This window comes from Numenius arquata, chromosome 8 (genome assembly GCF_964106895.1).
Source record: "Numenius arquata chromosome 8, bNumArq3.hap1.1, whole genome shotgun sequence".
Lineage (NCBI taxonomy): Eukaryota > Metazoa > Chordata > Aves > Charadriiformes > Scolopacidae > Numenius > Numenius arquata.
Window position 1 is genome coordinate 24,236,708 of NC_133583.1, and position 14,209 is coordinate 24,250,916.

Consider the following 14,209-nt stretch of genomic DNA (forward strand, 5'->3'; position numbering starts at 1 on the left):
TGAGGAAGATTTTGGATGGCTTTAATACGGCCTTCAGATAAACGACACTACCCTTGTTGGAGAATGTAACCCCGATAGTTTACACTTGTCTTACAGCTATACGAGATTCCTTGGCTAGCAATAAAACATCAATATTTTATATCAAAATGTACCCATTTTTAAACGCAGCATCCTGCAATTTTTTTACTAAATTTTTTAGAAAAAAATAATGGAGGACCCAGAAAAGCCCTGAAGGAGCTTTGGCTGTGATTACCATATCTTTCCCCAAGTAAATGCAAAAAAGTTTTGAAACTCCAGCATACTGATTTAAGGTAGAAAAAATTGCCACGGTCTCACTGACTGGAAAAGGGGAAACATAACCCCCATTTTCAAAAAGGGAAAAAAAGAAGACACGGGGAACTACAGGCCGGTCAGTCTCACCTCTGTGTCTGGCAAGATCACGGAGCATAACCCCCTAGAATTGCTGCTAAGGCACATGAAAAACAAGGAGGTGATTGGTGACAGCCAGCATGGCTTCACAAAGGGCAAGTCGTGCCTGACAAATTTGGTGGTCTTCTAAGATGGCACTAGAGCATTGGTATATAAGGGGAGAGCAACAGATGTCATCTACCTGGACTTACGCAAAGCGTTTGACACTATCCTGCGTGACATCCTGGTCTCTAAACTGGAGAGACATGGGTTTGATGGATGGGCCACTCGGTGGATAAGGAACTGCCATGATGGTCACACTCAAAGGGTTGCGGTCAACAGCTCAATGTCCAAGTGGAAGCCAGTGATGAGCGGTGTTCCTCAGGGGTCAGTACTGGGACCAGTGCTGTTTAAGATCTTTGTCGGAGGCATGGACAGTGGGATAGAGTGCACCCTCAGCAAGTGTGCTGATGACACCAAGCTATGTGGTGCAGTCTACACACTGGAGGGAAGGGATACCATCCTGAGGGACGTGAACAGGCTTGAGAGTTGGGCCCGTGCAAACCTAATGAAGTTCAACCAGGCCAAGTGCAAGGTCCTGCACTTGGGTCACGGCAATCCCAGGCACAAATCCAGGCTGGGCTGAGAATGGATTGAGAGCAGCCCTGTAAGAAAAATTAAGATATTGTTTTTGCAAAGGAACAGCCTGACCAGTTTTTGCAGAAGAACAGCTTGGTCGGTCTGCAGTGAGGTAGTTAGGGAACGATTAGGCTTCCCAGGGACATGCAAGAATTCTCATCCCTTAGACAAAGGAGAAATCAGTCTATGCCAGAAGGCGGTTTAAGGGGAGGATGAACATTTAACTGAGACCGGCAAACTTGAGCAATATTACCGAAGAAGGGAATAATAAACTAATTGATACAGGTGGAGTGATGGGGAGAAGTAAACAGGGGCAGGATAAATGGAAGTAGTCTTAGTCATCTCTGATAGGCTGTAACCTCTGTAGTACCCAGCCAAATGGGGAAACAGGGGAGGGAAATTTTGGCTGGGAATATGGAATAAAAACAAAATGCGCCAAAACCCTGTGTGCCTGCTTGCCAGGTCACCCGTTCTTGCAAGAATGCTTAAATAAAATGTGCTTCGTATTGATTGCTGCCTGAGCCATTGTTATTGGACAAGGAGCATTTCTCACAGCCCTGAGGAGAAGGACTTGGGAGTGTGGTGGATGAGAAGCTCAACATGAGCAGGCAATGTGCGCTGGCAGCCCAGAAAGCCAACAGCATCCTGGGCTACATCAAGAGAAGTGTGGGCAGCAGGTCGCAGGAGGTGATTCTGCCCCTCTACTCCGCTCTCATGAGACCCCACCTGGAATACTGTGTCCAGCTCTGGAGCCCTCAGCACATGAAGGACATGGACCTGTTGGAACGAGTCCAGCGACGAGCCACGAAGATGATCAGAGGGATGGAGCCCCTCTGCTGTGAGGAAAGGCAGAGAGAGTTGGGATTGTTCAGCCTGGAGAAGAGAAGGCTTCAGGGAGACCTTATAGCTGCCTTCCCATACCTAAAGGGGCCTTACAGGAGACATGGGGAGGGACTCTTCCTCACAGAGTGTAGTGATAGGACGAGGGGTAATGGCTTCAAACTGAAAGAGGGGAGATTTAGGTGAGATCTCAGGAAGAAATTCTTTAGTGTACGGGTGGTGAGGCACTGGAACAGGTTGTCCAGGGAAGTTGTGGCTGCCCCATCCCTGGAAGTGTTCAAGGCCAGGCTGGATAAGTCTTTGAGCAGCCTGGTCTGGTGGGAGGTGTCCCTGCCCATGCCAGGGGGGTTGGAACTCAATGATCTTTAAGGTCCGTTCCAACCCGAACCATTCTATGATTTTTTTGATTCTATTAGAAGTAATTATGTTTATCAATCAAAAGTCTTAAGATCAAGTTCTTACAAGAAGGGGAAAATATTTCATATTCAGAGGCTCCTGTAGTGACTCCACCATAGGTCCCTGCCATCAATCCTGGGTGAAATCTAGCTGCCCCTATTGCACAGAACAGGGAAAGATTACATCACAGGATGGAGAGGTCTAGTGCAGAGGAAGAAGCAGAGGTATTCCAGAGCAGAGATCCCCTGTTGCACCTTCAGAGAGACAGGGCCTGACAGCTGCCTTCTGGAGACTGCTGCAGGGTGTGAAGCTGGGTGTGCAGCCAGGGGTGGCCAGGGCTGTCCTTCCGAACAGGGTCCCTGCACCCAGCAGGCTGTGCACCGGGGCAGGGATCTGCCACCTGCCAGGATGATCACTCAGGCTACTCCAGGGCACTCCCCATGGCACTGCGGGGAGAAGCTGTGGGTGACAGAGCAAGCCCCAGCAGGGCAGGGTCCTTCTGCTGTCAGGAGGGTGCTGTGTGGGTCAGGGCTGCTCACAGCTTCAGATCACCCCCAGGGGCCTTCTGAAGAAGGACATCAAGGCAGCATTTACCTGAAAGGGAAAGAGTCTGTGCATTGATTTTTCTCCTCTTGGTTGGCTGGGTGGGCAGTTGGAGATTTATTTCTTCATTCTGGAGAAGGCACAGAGATCTTGGTTCTTGTTAGGACTTGTCTGAACTACTCCTGAGCTCCTGCACACACAGAGATGCCCCTGGGCTGTGCCCAGATGTCAGGAGGGGTCGGAGTACAATGAGGGTGAGATGGCTCTATAAGCACTTGCAGGTAGGGGACACATGGGGACAGAGAAACAGCAGCCGGCAGGGGCAGCTCCATACAGCAGAGACATGAGCAGGGGAGGAGAGGGAGCTGCTCCCAGAAATGCCATGGCAGGGGGGATTCAGGCACCTCTCTGCCATCCCCTGCAGTGGAGATGCCTTCCGTGGAGAAACTCCCACTCTCCTCTCCCACCCAGCAGAGCCTCTGCTCTTAAGGACATGGACACTTACTCACCTTCTCAGTAGCCTCACCCCTGAACTGTCCTGCCTCCATCAGTAGCAGCACTGTGACATTTCTTCTCTTCCCCCCTGCTGTCCCTCCTGCACTTGTTCTAATCTTTGGATTTGATGGGGTGGCAGGGGGGGGTTCAGAGACCAACCCTGAGGGTCATCCCATGTACATGTGTCCAAGGGAGTATAGCGTCCAATCCCCTCCTAACTTTTGCAGCTCCAGGTGATGCAAATAAGCCACCTCATGAGGTTTCTTAACTCACAAGTTTTTGAATTCATTACTTGCAACTGGTAACTTAAAACTGCACCTAGGAACAAAAACAGTTGTTTAGCTGGTGGTGAGTACTCATCCTTCCTCCTCCCTCCCCCATACCATACTGGGAAGCACAAAAGCCTTGGCAGTCCAGCTGCTGTTGGATCTGCTTTAAAAGCTTTTTGGGTAAGCTGGTGGTTTTATACCTTCCAGCTTGGAAATTTGGTCTATACCATTTCCAAGAGTTAGCAGATTCTGACGAAATTGCCAGACACAGTATGCAAGGATGAGGCTGCAGCAGACAGCTGCAGGTGCTAATGGCTGCGTCATGGCCCTTTAGCTCTTCCTGGCCACCTGTCCTGCCTACCTGGTGCCCTGGCTTTGCCCCAGTGGCACTGCTCCCAGCACACATCAGGTGTTAGCATGAGCTGGGTTAGCCAATATCTGAGCAGGAGTTAAGTGAACAGTCACAGAGTGTTTTCCTTCCCTGCAGTCTCCATTTCATGTTTGTGACACAGAAAACAAAAAGGTTGACAAGGGAGTGAGACCAGCCAATGCAAAGCTTTGCAGCACGGAGGCAGGTTGCAGAGCTGGAGGTTCAGGCAGCTAGCCCCAACCTCTATCTGGGGAGCTCTCAATGGGGGGATGCTAGAATTGGGGGTCTGCAGAGAGAGCTGGCATTTCAGATGAACAATTGCTTGGAGTCATGTCTCCTTCACCCCATCCACCCCTGTCAGCCACCAAGGCTGGGCAGTGCCCTCCCTCCCCTGCTGTTGCAGGGTGCTTTAGCTGCACTGTGGCTTTTTTACCTGTCTGGCTGCAGGAGGCTGGGCAGATCCCCACAAGCTGATGGAAGCTGGATGCAGCAAAGGCTTCACTGTAGAGCTGCTCTTGCACAAGCTCCACGGGCAAGTGGGACTTCACTTTTTCCATTGTTCAGGATATTGAGCTCTGTTATTGCCTCTTTTCTCTCCTCCCTGTGCATGTTGGGGGTAGGTTGTTGTCCCAGGTTCGTTACCAATAAATCCTGTCAGTGGCATCTTTCCCAGCTGTGTGACCCCAGGAGAACATGTACATGCAGGCTATGTACAATGATCAGGCAGTGCTACAGGCTTGGGAAAGAATGGCTAGAGAGCTGCCTGGCAGAAAAGGACCTGGGGGTGTTGGTCGACTGTCGGCTGAACATGAGCCAGCAGTGTGCCCAGGTGGCCAAAAAGGCCAACAGCATCCTGGCCTGTATCAAGAACAGTGTGGTGAGTAAGACCCAGGAGGTGAACGTCCCCCTGTACTCGGCACTGGTGAGACCCCACCTCGAGTACTGTGTCCAGTTTTGGGCCCCCTACCACAAGAAAGACATTTGAGGTGCTGGAGCGGGTCCAGAGAAGGGCAACGGAGCTGGTGAGGGGTCTGGAGCACAAGTCTTATGAGGAGAGGTTGAGGGAGCTGGGGTTGTTCAGTCTGGGGAAGAGGAGACTGAGGGGAGACCTTATCACTCTCTACAACTACCTGAAAGGAGGCTGTAGAGAGGCGGGGGTCGGTCTCTTCTCCCAAGTTACAGATGATAGGACAAGGGGTAATGGCCTCAAGTTACGCCAGGGGAGGTTCAGGTTAGATATTAGGAAATATTTCTTTACTGAAAGGGTTATCAGACATTGGAATGGGCTACCCAGGGAGGTGGTTGAGGCACCATCCCTGGAGGTATTCAAGAGACGAGTTGACATGGTGCTCGGGGATATGGATTAGTGTTGGGTGATGTTTTGTGTGGTGTGGGTTGTGGTGGGTTTTTTTGGGTTTTTTTGTTTGTTTGGTTGGTTGGTTGGTTTTTGTTTGGTTGGTTTTGGGTTTTTTTGTTTGTTTGTTTGCTTGTTTTTCTCATTGGTTGGACTAGATGATCTTAAAAGGTCCCTTCCAACCTAGGTGATTCTGTGATCTATCTGTGTGTGAGCAGCCTTATGTTACGGTGATTTCTCCTCTAGTCGAAGAGAGAAATCACATTCAACATCTACCTCTAACTGAAAAAAATGCTTTTTTCACTGGTTGGTTCCTTGTCTGACGTCCCAGTCCACCTCCTGCTTCATGCTCCTTGCAGTATCTCTGCACTTGCTTTGCCTAGTATTGCACAAAAGGTGATGAGAGAGGCTAATGTGCACATAAGATTTATTCTCAGGATCTGTTGCTAATGGCAGGCATCAACTATAGCAGTAAAAGTTCTTTTGGCAGGCCAGGGAGAGGGAATAAAAGGAAAAAGAGAGAAAAGGGGAAAATCTCCCCTGTGGGAAAGATTTTCTTCCCATTCTCTTCTGAGAGCATGGGCTGCCTGAGCCTCTGAGTTTGAAAGGAGCACCAGTCTGCTCTGGGTTTCTCCTGGGTGCAGTTTGATTTCATTCCTGGACATCTATGCCTGCAGGACTTGCCAGAAAAACCCATGTGCCCATGGCTTCTATCTTTAAGAGCACTTGAGGAGGAGGGGAGAGGGAACAGTGTGTTCTCAGTTAGTGGTCCTCTCAAGTCCTGTCTGCTGCTCTGGCAGAGGAACAGGCACTGCAGAAGCCCATGTGTTTATTGTAACTGGTCAGGGTCTTGCACCTAAGGATGCTAAGCCCTGGCAACAGGTGTGTGGGAATGGCTTATTTCTGTGGCTGTTGTTAGAACTTCCCCTCAAAGGATGGTGTCTGTTCTCTCCCAGACCACTTTCCATATGATTAGTAGTAACTCTTTAATATCCTCTTGACTGCTAGAGCCCTGTTTGCCCACTGTCCATAGAGCCCTTTGTTTGATACCGGATTAAACTCATAACTGTTTTTCTTACCCACACCAGGACCACATTTGTTGAGCTCTGCCATCAGGGATGTCACCTTAAATCATTTGCATAGCATCTCCCTAACCTCCTACCAGCCTTTTCCTGTTGCCTCTTCCTATTGCAGGCAGTGGTGCAGAAGAGAAAATATCTAACTTCTCAAATCAGTAAAGTATAAAGGATGTGTGGAAGTGCTTGAGTACTTTAAAGCTGGAGAGAAATAAATGAAGCACAGAGGCAGGCACCCCAAATTAGCTGGCATACTTCTGTTGCCTTCCAGTCCCATTGTCTGGTTTGGCCTGAGTCCCCAGTGGGTCCCTGCCCTGCCTCATCCTGAGACACCCTTCACAGCCACCTAGACCCTCCACTTGGGCTTGGCAGAATTGGATGGATAAGTATATAGGAAAATAGAAAGCACGGACTGTAGTGGATGCCAATGGGCTGCTGCTGTTGCTCAGCCCTCCTCCAAAACTATGAGCCCCACAGGTGAATTTGGACTGGTTTAGCCTGAGAGGAGTGTCTCTGACAGTCTTAGGTGGCAAAATCACGATGATCTGCGCTGGGTGACACCAGCTTCTGCCCCAGTTTGGGAAGTGTGGGTCAGCACCCAGCTGATTTGGAGAATGAATGGTTAAAGTTCGTTAGTGTAGATTTAGTACAGCTTGGGAAAGAACAGAGCTCGGAGCCCAGGAGCCCAGCATTCCAAGATAAGGAACTGGCCTTGTGTATAAGATAGCAGGAACAGCCTGCACGCTAAGGAGGAACCCAATTGTCTGGGTAAAGTGTCCATCTGGTCGGGACCAGTTTGGCGGTTTGGGGTCCAGCCAGCCCAGCATTCTAAGCCAAAGGTAGAAGTACACGGTGAAGAAGACTATGAGCCTTCCTCCAGAAGACCCCGGCCCATGACCACTGGGCGACAGTATTCATATGGCAAGGGAGGAGACTTATGATAACGAGTTCCTAGAAATAATTAGAATAGTAACGCCTTTTCTTAGAATTAATTATAATAACCCAGCCCACATTAATGAATATGTATGCTTTTTATCATAAATAGATGCTTGTTTTACGAGCCAGTGTGCAAGTTAGGAGGAGAAATCCCCCTTGCACCCGGCGCCGCAATAAACATACTTGCTTTATAACTCTCTGCGAGTTGTAGGGTTTGTTTCCGCGCATCAGTTTGGCACCCCAGATGGGACCCCCTCTGTCCGGCTGCGGGACCTGCTGAGGATGGGACTCCTCCGGGCGCCCCCGAGATTTCTCGGGAGGACTCCCCCACTCATCCAGATCACCGCGGGGACAGACAAGGACCATCTACTGTGGACCAGGTATTTTAGGGTTTTCTTAAGGGGGACCTGTAAGTCGTGAGGAGATGTCCTACGCGTGGTAAAGAGTCGGCGTACTCGCCCCAGGGTATGCTCAAGCTTGGGCTAATGGTCGGGTTATGCTTGTGTGGGATCCCTCGGTTTTGGTTTTTGTGTCAGTGTGTGGAATTGTAATACTGTTTGTTACTTGTTGTATTTGTCATAAGGTACCACTACCGTGTTATTGTCTAATATAAGGTGGAAATTATTGTATGAGTGAAATGAGTGATTGAGACGCGGCACTGCTGCGGAGCGAGTGCGGAGTTCCGATCCGCGGTTCCGTGTTCTCCGCGAGGAGAGCGGCCGGAGACGAACGAAGTGTATGACAGACTGTAAAGAAACATTGTGTGAACCAAATATTGAGAATATTGAGTGGCAGTGTCTTGGACATTCGGATAATGTTTGTGATCCTATTTTTATCTTAAAGTGCTTTGCTTGTAATACAGAGGTTTGAGTAGATCAGGAGGACAATTTTTGGTGTCCACAGTGTGGTAGCTGGACTGAGTGGGAAAAGATCGAGTGGGCGGGAGAGTTGAAACAGGTAATCTGTGGAGACATAGCCTACCCCTGGAGATAAAGGTAGCGACAGGGATATAGCTGTACCATTTCCCAGGAGAGAAACAGGAATAACACTTAGGTGACACACGGAGATCAGGGTCACCTCTTAACCAAGGGGGTAAGGAGAACATAAAATGGGCAATAATCAAGGAGGCAAGATACTGAAAAAGAGTCCCCTAGGGTGTATTTTAGCACACTGGAAGGAGATCGGAGGTTCACCAGGTGGCAGTGTGGACAAGAAAACCTTAGTTAAATATTGTAATCAATGGTGGCCCCTTTTCAAGTTAGATGATCAGGAGAAATGGCCCTTTAACGGGACCCTTAATTACAATACTATATTACAATTAATGCTATTCCTTAGAAGGGAAAGAAAGTGGGATGAAGTCACATATGCGGACATGTTTTTCACCCTTCAGAACCACCCCAAATATCAGCAGGACTGTGGACTAGTGGCTCCACAAGACCCAATAGTGTAATAAGAAAGAAGGAAAAGGAAACTTGAAGAGATGTTGCAGCAAGTGATATCCGGAGAGAGTTGAGGCTGGCAGAAAGCAGAAAAGCATGGAGAGTCTTAAGACGGAAGGGAAGATAAGTGAGAGTTAGTAGCGTCGCTACAAGAGAGTAAAGGATTTGGAGACATGGGACCTAAAAGGCCTCTGAGAAGGGAAGGATACAGGTCCAGGCAAAGGGGGACTGACGGAGACCTGGGGAATCTACCCTAGCGGATCCACTGGTTACTCTAAGGCTAGGGAAAAAGCAATAAGAAATAGAATTTTTAGTAGATACAGGAGCAACGTTCTCGGTCTTGAATCAAGCCCTGACCCCTATTGATACTGATTTTGTAACAGTAAAGGGAGCCGCTGGCCAGAATGAAAAGGCGTATTTTCTCAAACCTCTTAGGTTCAAATTGGGAAAACAATTAGGGATACACAAATTCTTATATATGCCAAGCTCCCCAAAACCCCTGCTAGGGCGAGATTTATTAGAACAATTGGGAGCAGAAATTAAATTCAAAAAAGGGAAAATTGAACTTTGGATAAGAGAAGATCAACTAATTGAAGTATTAAGTTTGGCCCTGATAGGAACTCCCATTACTCCAGGAGTGCCTGAGGAGATTAAAGACCAAATTTATCCGGGGGTATGGGCCTCGGGAGTGCCGGGGAGAGCAAAAAGTGCTTCCCCAATAGTGATAGAACCCAAACAAGGAGCACGACTGGTGAGAGTCAGACAGTATCCCTTCAGGATAGAGGATAGGAAGGGGATGCGACAAACTATAGACCAGTTTATCGAGTATGGGCTGCTGAAAGAATGTGAATCAGAGTATAACACTCCAATATTACCTGCCAAAAAGCCGGATGGTAGCTATCGCATAGTACAGAATCTCAGGGCTATCAACAAAATTGCTGAGGATTTACATCTGGTAGTAGCAAATCCATACACTCTCCTAACTAAATTGGTACCTGAATTGGCATGGTTTACCGTCTTGGACCTAAAGGATGCCTTTTTCTGCTTACCTCTGAGCCCAGAGAGCCAACTTTTATTTGCATTTGAATGGGAAAACCCAGAATCAGGAAGGAAAACACAGCTCACGTGGACTGTGCTACCACAGGGCTTTAAAAATAGCCCAACACTTTTTGGAAATCAGCTAGCCAAAGACTTAGAACAGTGGAAACACCCGCCTGGGACAGGAGTGGTATTGCAGTATGTGAACGATATATTACTCGCCACTGACACCAGAGAGACATGCCTAGAACGGACTGTGAGCCTGCTAAATTTTCTTGGACTCAATGGCTACAAAGTCTCTCCACAGAAGGCACAGATAGCCCAGCAGCAAGTGACCTATCTGGGATATGAAATAACCGCAGGCCAACGGACACTAGGGAAGGAGAGGAAAGAAGCCATTTGCCAGACACCTCGACCACAGACGCCTAAGGAACTTCGGACCTTTCGAGGAATGACAGGATGGTGTCGTCTCTGGATATATAACTACGGACTCTTGGTAAAGCCGCTGTACGAGTTATTAAAATCTAACTCAAAGAATATTGTGTGGAATAAGGAAGCGGACAGAACCTTCCATCAGTTAAAAAAGAGGTTAATGGAAGCACCTGCCCTGGGATTACCCGATACTACTAAACCTTTCTGGTTGTTTTCCTATGAAAAGCAAGGAATGGCCTTAGGAGTCCTAGCTCAGAATCTGGGACCCTATCGAAGGGCGGTGGCATACTTCTCTAAACAGCTCGATGGAGTAAGTAAAGGGTGGCCTAGCTGTCTCCGAGCAGTGGCAGCAGTGGTAATAAACATCCAAGAGGCCCGTAAGTTCACCCTAGGCCACAAAATCACAGTTACGGTATCACACACCGTCTCAGCAGTACTGGAAGTAAAAGGGGGGCATTGGCTTTCACCTCAGAGGTTTCTCAAGTACCAGGCTATCCTGATAGAGCAAGATGATGTAGAAATAACAGTAACTAACATTGTCAATCCAGCCTCTTTCCTCAGCGGAACCGAAGGAGAATCGGTGACCCATGACTGCTTGGAAACAATCGAGGCGGTGTACTCCAGTTGACCAGACCTGAAAGAAGAACCATTGGAAGATGCAGAGGATTCCTGGTTCGCCGACGGGAGCGGCTTCATTCAACAGGGGATACGCAAAGCTGGCTATGCGGTAACCACCACAGAGAAGGTAACAGAGTCCAAAGCCCTGGCCCCAAATACATCAGCCCAAAAGGCTGAGATGACAGCACTAACCCAAGCGCTGGAATTAGCCAAAGGAAAACGAATTAATATGTAAACAGACTCTAAATATGTTTTTGGGGTGGTACATGCTCACAGGGCGGTCTAGAGAGAAAGAGGACTCTTATCTACACAAGGGAAACACATAAAACATGCTGAAGAAATTCTCAAGCTCTTTGATGCAGTATTACTGCCTACCAAAGTGGCTATCATGCACTGCAAAGCTCACCAAAAAGGGAACACTGCTCCGGAACTGAGCAACGCACTGGCGGACCGAGAAGCCAAAAGAGCAGCAGAGATGGGTAATGCAGAGGTACAATCCTTGGTCCCAGATGGTAAGATACAAATTGACGATGAACCTAGATATTCTAGGGACGATCACAAATTGATCAAAGAGTTAGATGGAAAAACTGAAGGGAAATGGGCCAGAACCCCACAGGGAAAAATAATAGTGCCTTTCTCGTTACTATGGGCTGTAGTCATGGCAAAACATAAGAAATGCCATTTGGGAACAGAGGCACTTTACAGATACCTGAGTAGGCTAATATGTGCTCGGAATCTATATGCCACTGTCAAACAAGTCACTCAGCAGTGTGAGGTATGTTTACAGAACAACCCTAGGACAGGTCCCAGAGTCCAGTTTGGCCAAATAGGGAAGGAAAACTATCCGGGACAACAATGGCAAATTGATTTTTCAAAACTTCCAAGAAAAGGGGGGTTTCGATACCTCTTAGTATTAACTGATACCTTTTCAGGATGGCCAGAGGCGTTTCCCTGCTGAACCAATAAAACAAGAGTTTTTATTGGAGTCTGCTATAGACCTCCCAACCAAAGCAGTGAGGTGGATGAAGTCTTCTATAAGCAACTGGGAGAAATATCACAGTCGTTTGCCGTTGTTCTTGTCGGGGACTTTAACCTCCCTGATATCTGCTGGGAATACAACATGGCCAACAGGGAACAATCCAGGAGGTTCCTGGAATGTGTGGAGGATAACTTCCTCATGCAGCTGGTAAGTGAGCCGACCAGGGAAAGTGCCCTCCTAGATCTGCTTCTTGTGAACAGGGAAGAACTTGTGGGGGAAGTAAAGGTTGGAGGCTGTCTAGGGCACAGTGATCATGAGATGATTGAGTTCTCTATCCTTGGAGAAACAAGGAGAAGGGTTACCAAAACTGCCACCTTAGACTTCCGGAGGGCAAACTTTGACCTGTTCAGAAGACTGCTAGACAAAATCCCTTGGGAGGATGCCCTTAAGGATACGGGAGTCCAGGAAGGATGGACATACTTCAAGAAAGAAGTCTTAAAGGCACAGGAGCAGGCTGTCCCCGTGTGCCGAAAAACAAGTAGGTAGGGTAGGAGGCCAACCTGGCTAAATAGGGATCTCTTGCTGGATCTCAAAAACAAAAAGAGAGTCTACAACCTTTGGAAGAGGGGGCAAGTCTCTCATGAACACTATAAAGATGTAGCAAAGCTGTGCAGGGAGAAAATAAGGAGAGCCAAAGCGCAGCTAGAGCTCAACCTAGCTGCAGCTGTTAAGGATAATAAAAAATGCTTCTATAAATTCATTAACAACAAAAGGAGGATTAGGGAAAATCTCCCTCCTTTACTGGATGCAGAGGGAAACATAGTCACAGAGGATGAGGAAAAGGCTGAGGTGCTCAACACCTACTTCGCATCAGTCTTTAGCAGTGGAACTAGCTATTCCCTGGACACCCAGCCTCATGTGCTAGGAGACAGGGAGGGGAAGCAGAATGAGAGCATCACGATTAAAGAGGAAGAGATCAGTGACCTGCTATGCCGCTTGGATGCACAAAAGTCTATGGGACCAGATGGGCTACACCCAAGAGTGCTGAAAGAGTTGGCAGACGTGCTCGCCAAACCGCTTTCCATCATTTACAGGAAGTCATGGCTAACTGGGGAGGTCCCAATGGACTGGAGGGTGGCAAATGTAACACTCATCTACAAGAAAGGCAAAAAGGAGGATCCAGGAAACTATAGACCTGTCAGTCTAACCTCGATACCAAGGAAGGTCATGGAGCAGGTCATCCTGAGTGCCATCAAAACCCACATAATGGGCAATCAGGGGATCAGGCCTAGTCAGCATGGGTTTATAGAAGGCAGGTCCTGCCAGATGAACCTGATCTCCTTCTATGACAAGATAACCAGATTATTGGACGAGGGAAAGGTTGTTGATATTGTATACCTGGACTTTCGAAAAGCATTCGATACTGTCCCCCATAACATTCTTGTGGAAAAACTGGCTTCACACGGCCTGGATGAGCATACAATCCGCTGGGTCAAGCAATGGCTGACTGGAAGGTCCCAAAGAGTGGCGCTCAATGGATTTAAATCCAGCTGGTGGCCGGTCACAAGTGGTGTGCCTCAGGGGTCAGTGTTGGGACCATTTCTGTTTAATGTCTTTATTGATGATCTCGACGAGGACATAGGGTGTATCATCAGCAAGTTCGCAGATGACACCAAGTTAAGCAGGAGTGTTGATTCCCAAGAGGATAGGGAAGCTCTGCAGAGGGACCTGGATAGACTGGATCATTGGGCCAAAATCAATGGTATGAGTTTCAACAAGGGCAAGTGCCAGGTTCTGCACTTGGGCCACAATAACCCCAAGCAGCGCTACAGGCTTGGGGAAATGTGGCTGGAAAGCTGCCTGGAAGAAAGAGACCTGGGGGTTCTAATTGACAAGCGGCTGAATATAAGCTGGCAGTGTGCCCAGGTGGCCAAGAAAGCCAATGGCATCCTGGCTTGTATTAGAAATAGCGTGACCAGCAGAAGTAGGGAGGTGATTGTGCCCCTGTACTCAGCACTGGTGAGGCCACACCTCGAGTATTGTGTCCAGTTTTGGGCACCTCAGTACAAGAGAGATATCGAGGTGCTGGAGCAAGTGCAGAGGAGGGCAACGAAGCTGGTGAAGGGCCTGGAAGACAAATCATATGAAGAGTGGTTGAAGGAGCTGGGACTGTTTAGTATGAGGAAGAGGAGGCTGAGGGGAGACCTCATCACTCTCTACAACTAGTTGAAAGGACACTGTAGAGAGGTTGGTGCTGGTCTCTTCGCACAGGTAATTAATGACAGAACAAGAGGGAATGGCTTCAAGCTCCAACAGGGTAGGTTTAGACTGAACATTAGGAAAGAATTTTTCACAGAAAGAGTGGTCGGGCATTGAA

General features: G+C 48.3%; 1 protein-coding gene across 1 annotated transcript in view; it reads right to left on the minus strand.

The window, feature by feature from the left end:
- Nucleotides 1-4,517, minus strand: part of LOC141467263 (uncharacterized) — a 47,512-nt gene extending 42,995 nt beyond the window's left edge. The window contains exon 1 of the mRNA XM_074151728.1: nucleotides 4,394-4,517. Within this exon, the coding sequence (XP_074007829.1) occupies nucleotides 4,394-4,517 (124 nt within the window). The remainder of the gene's footprint in view (nucleotides 1-4,393) is intronic.
- Nucleotides 4,518-14,209: the final 9,692 nt, after the last annotated feature.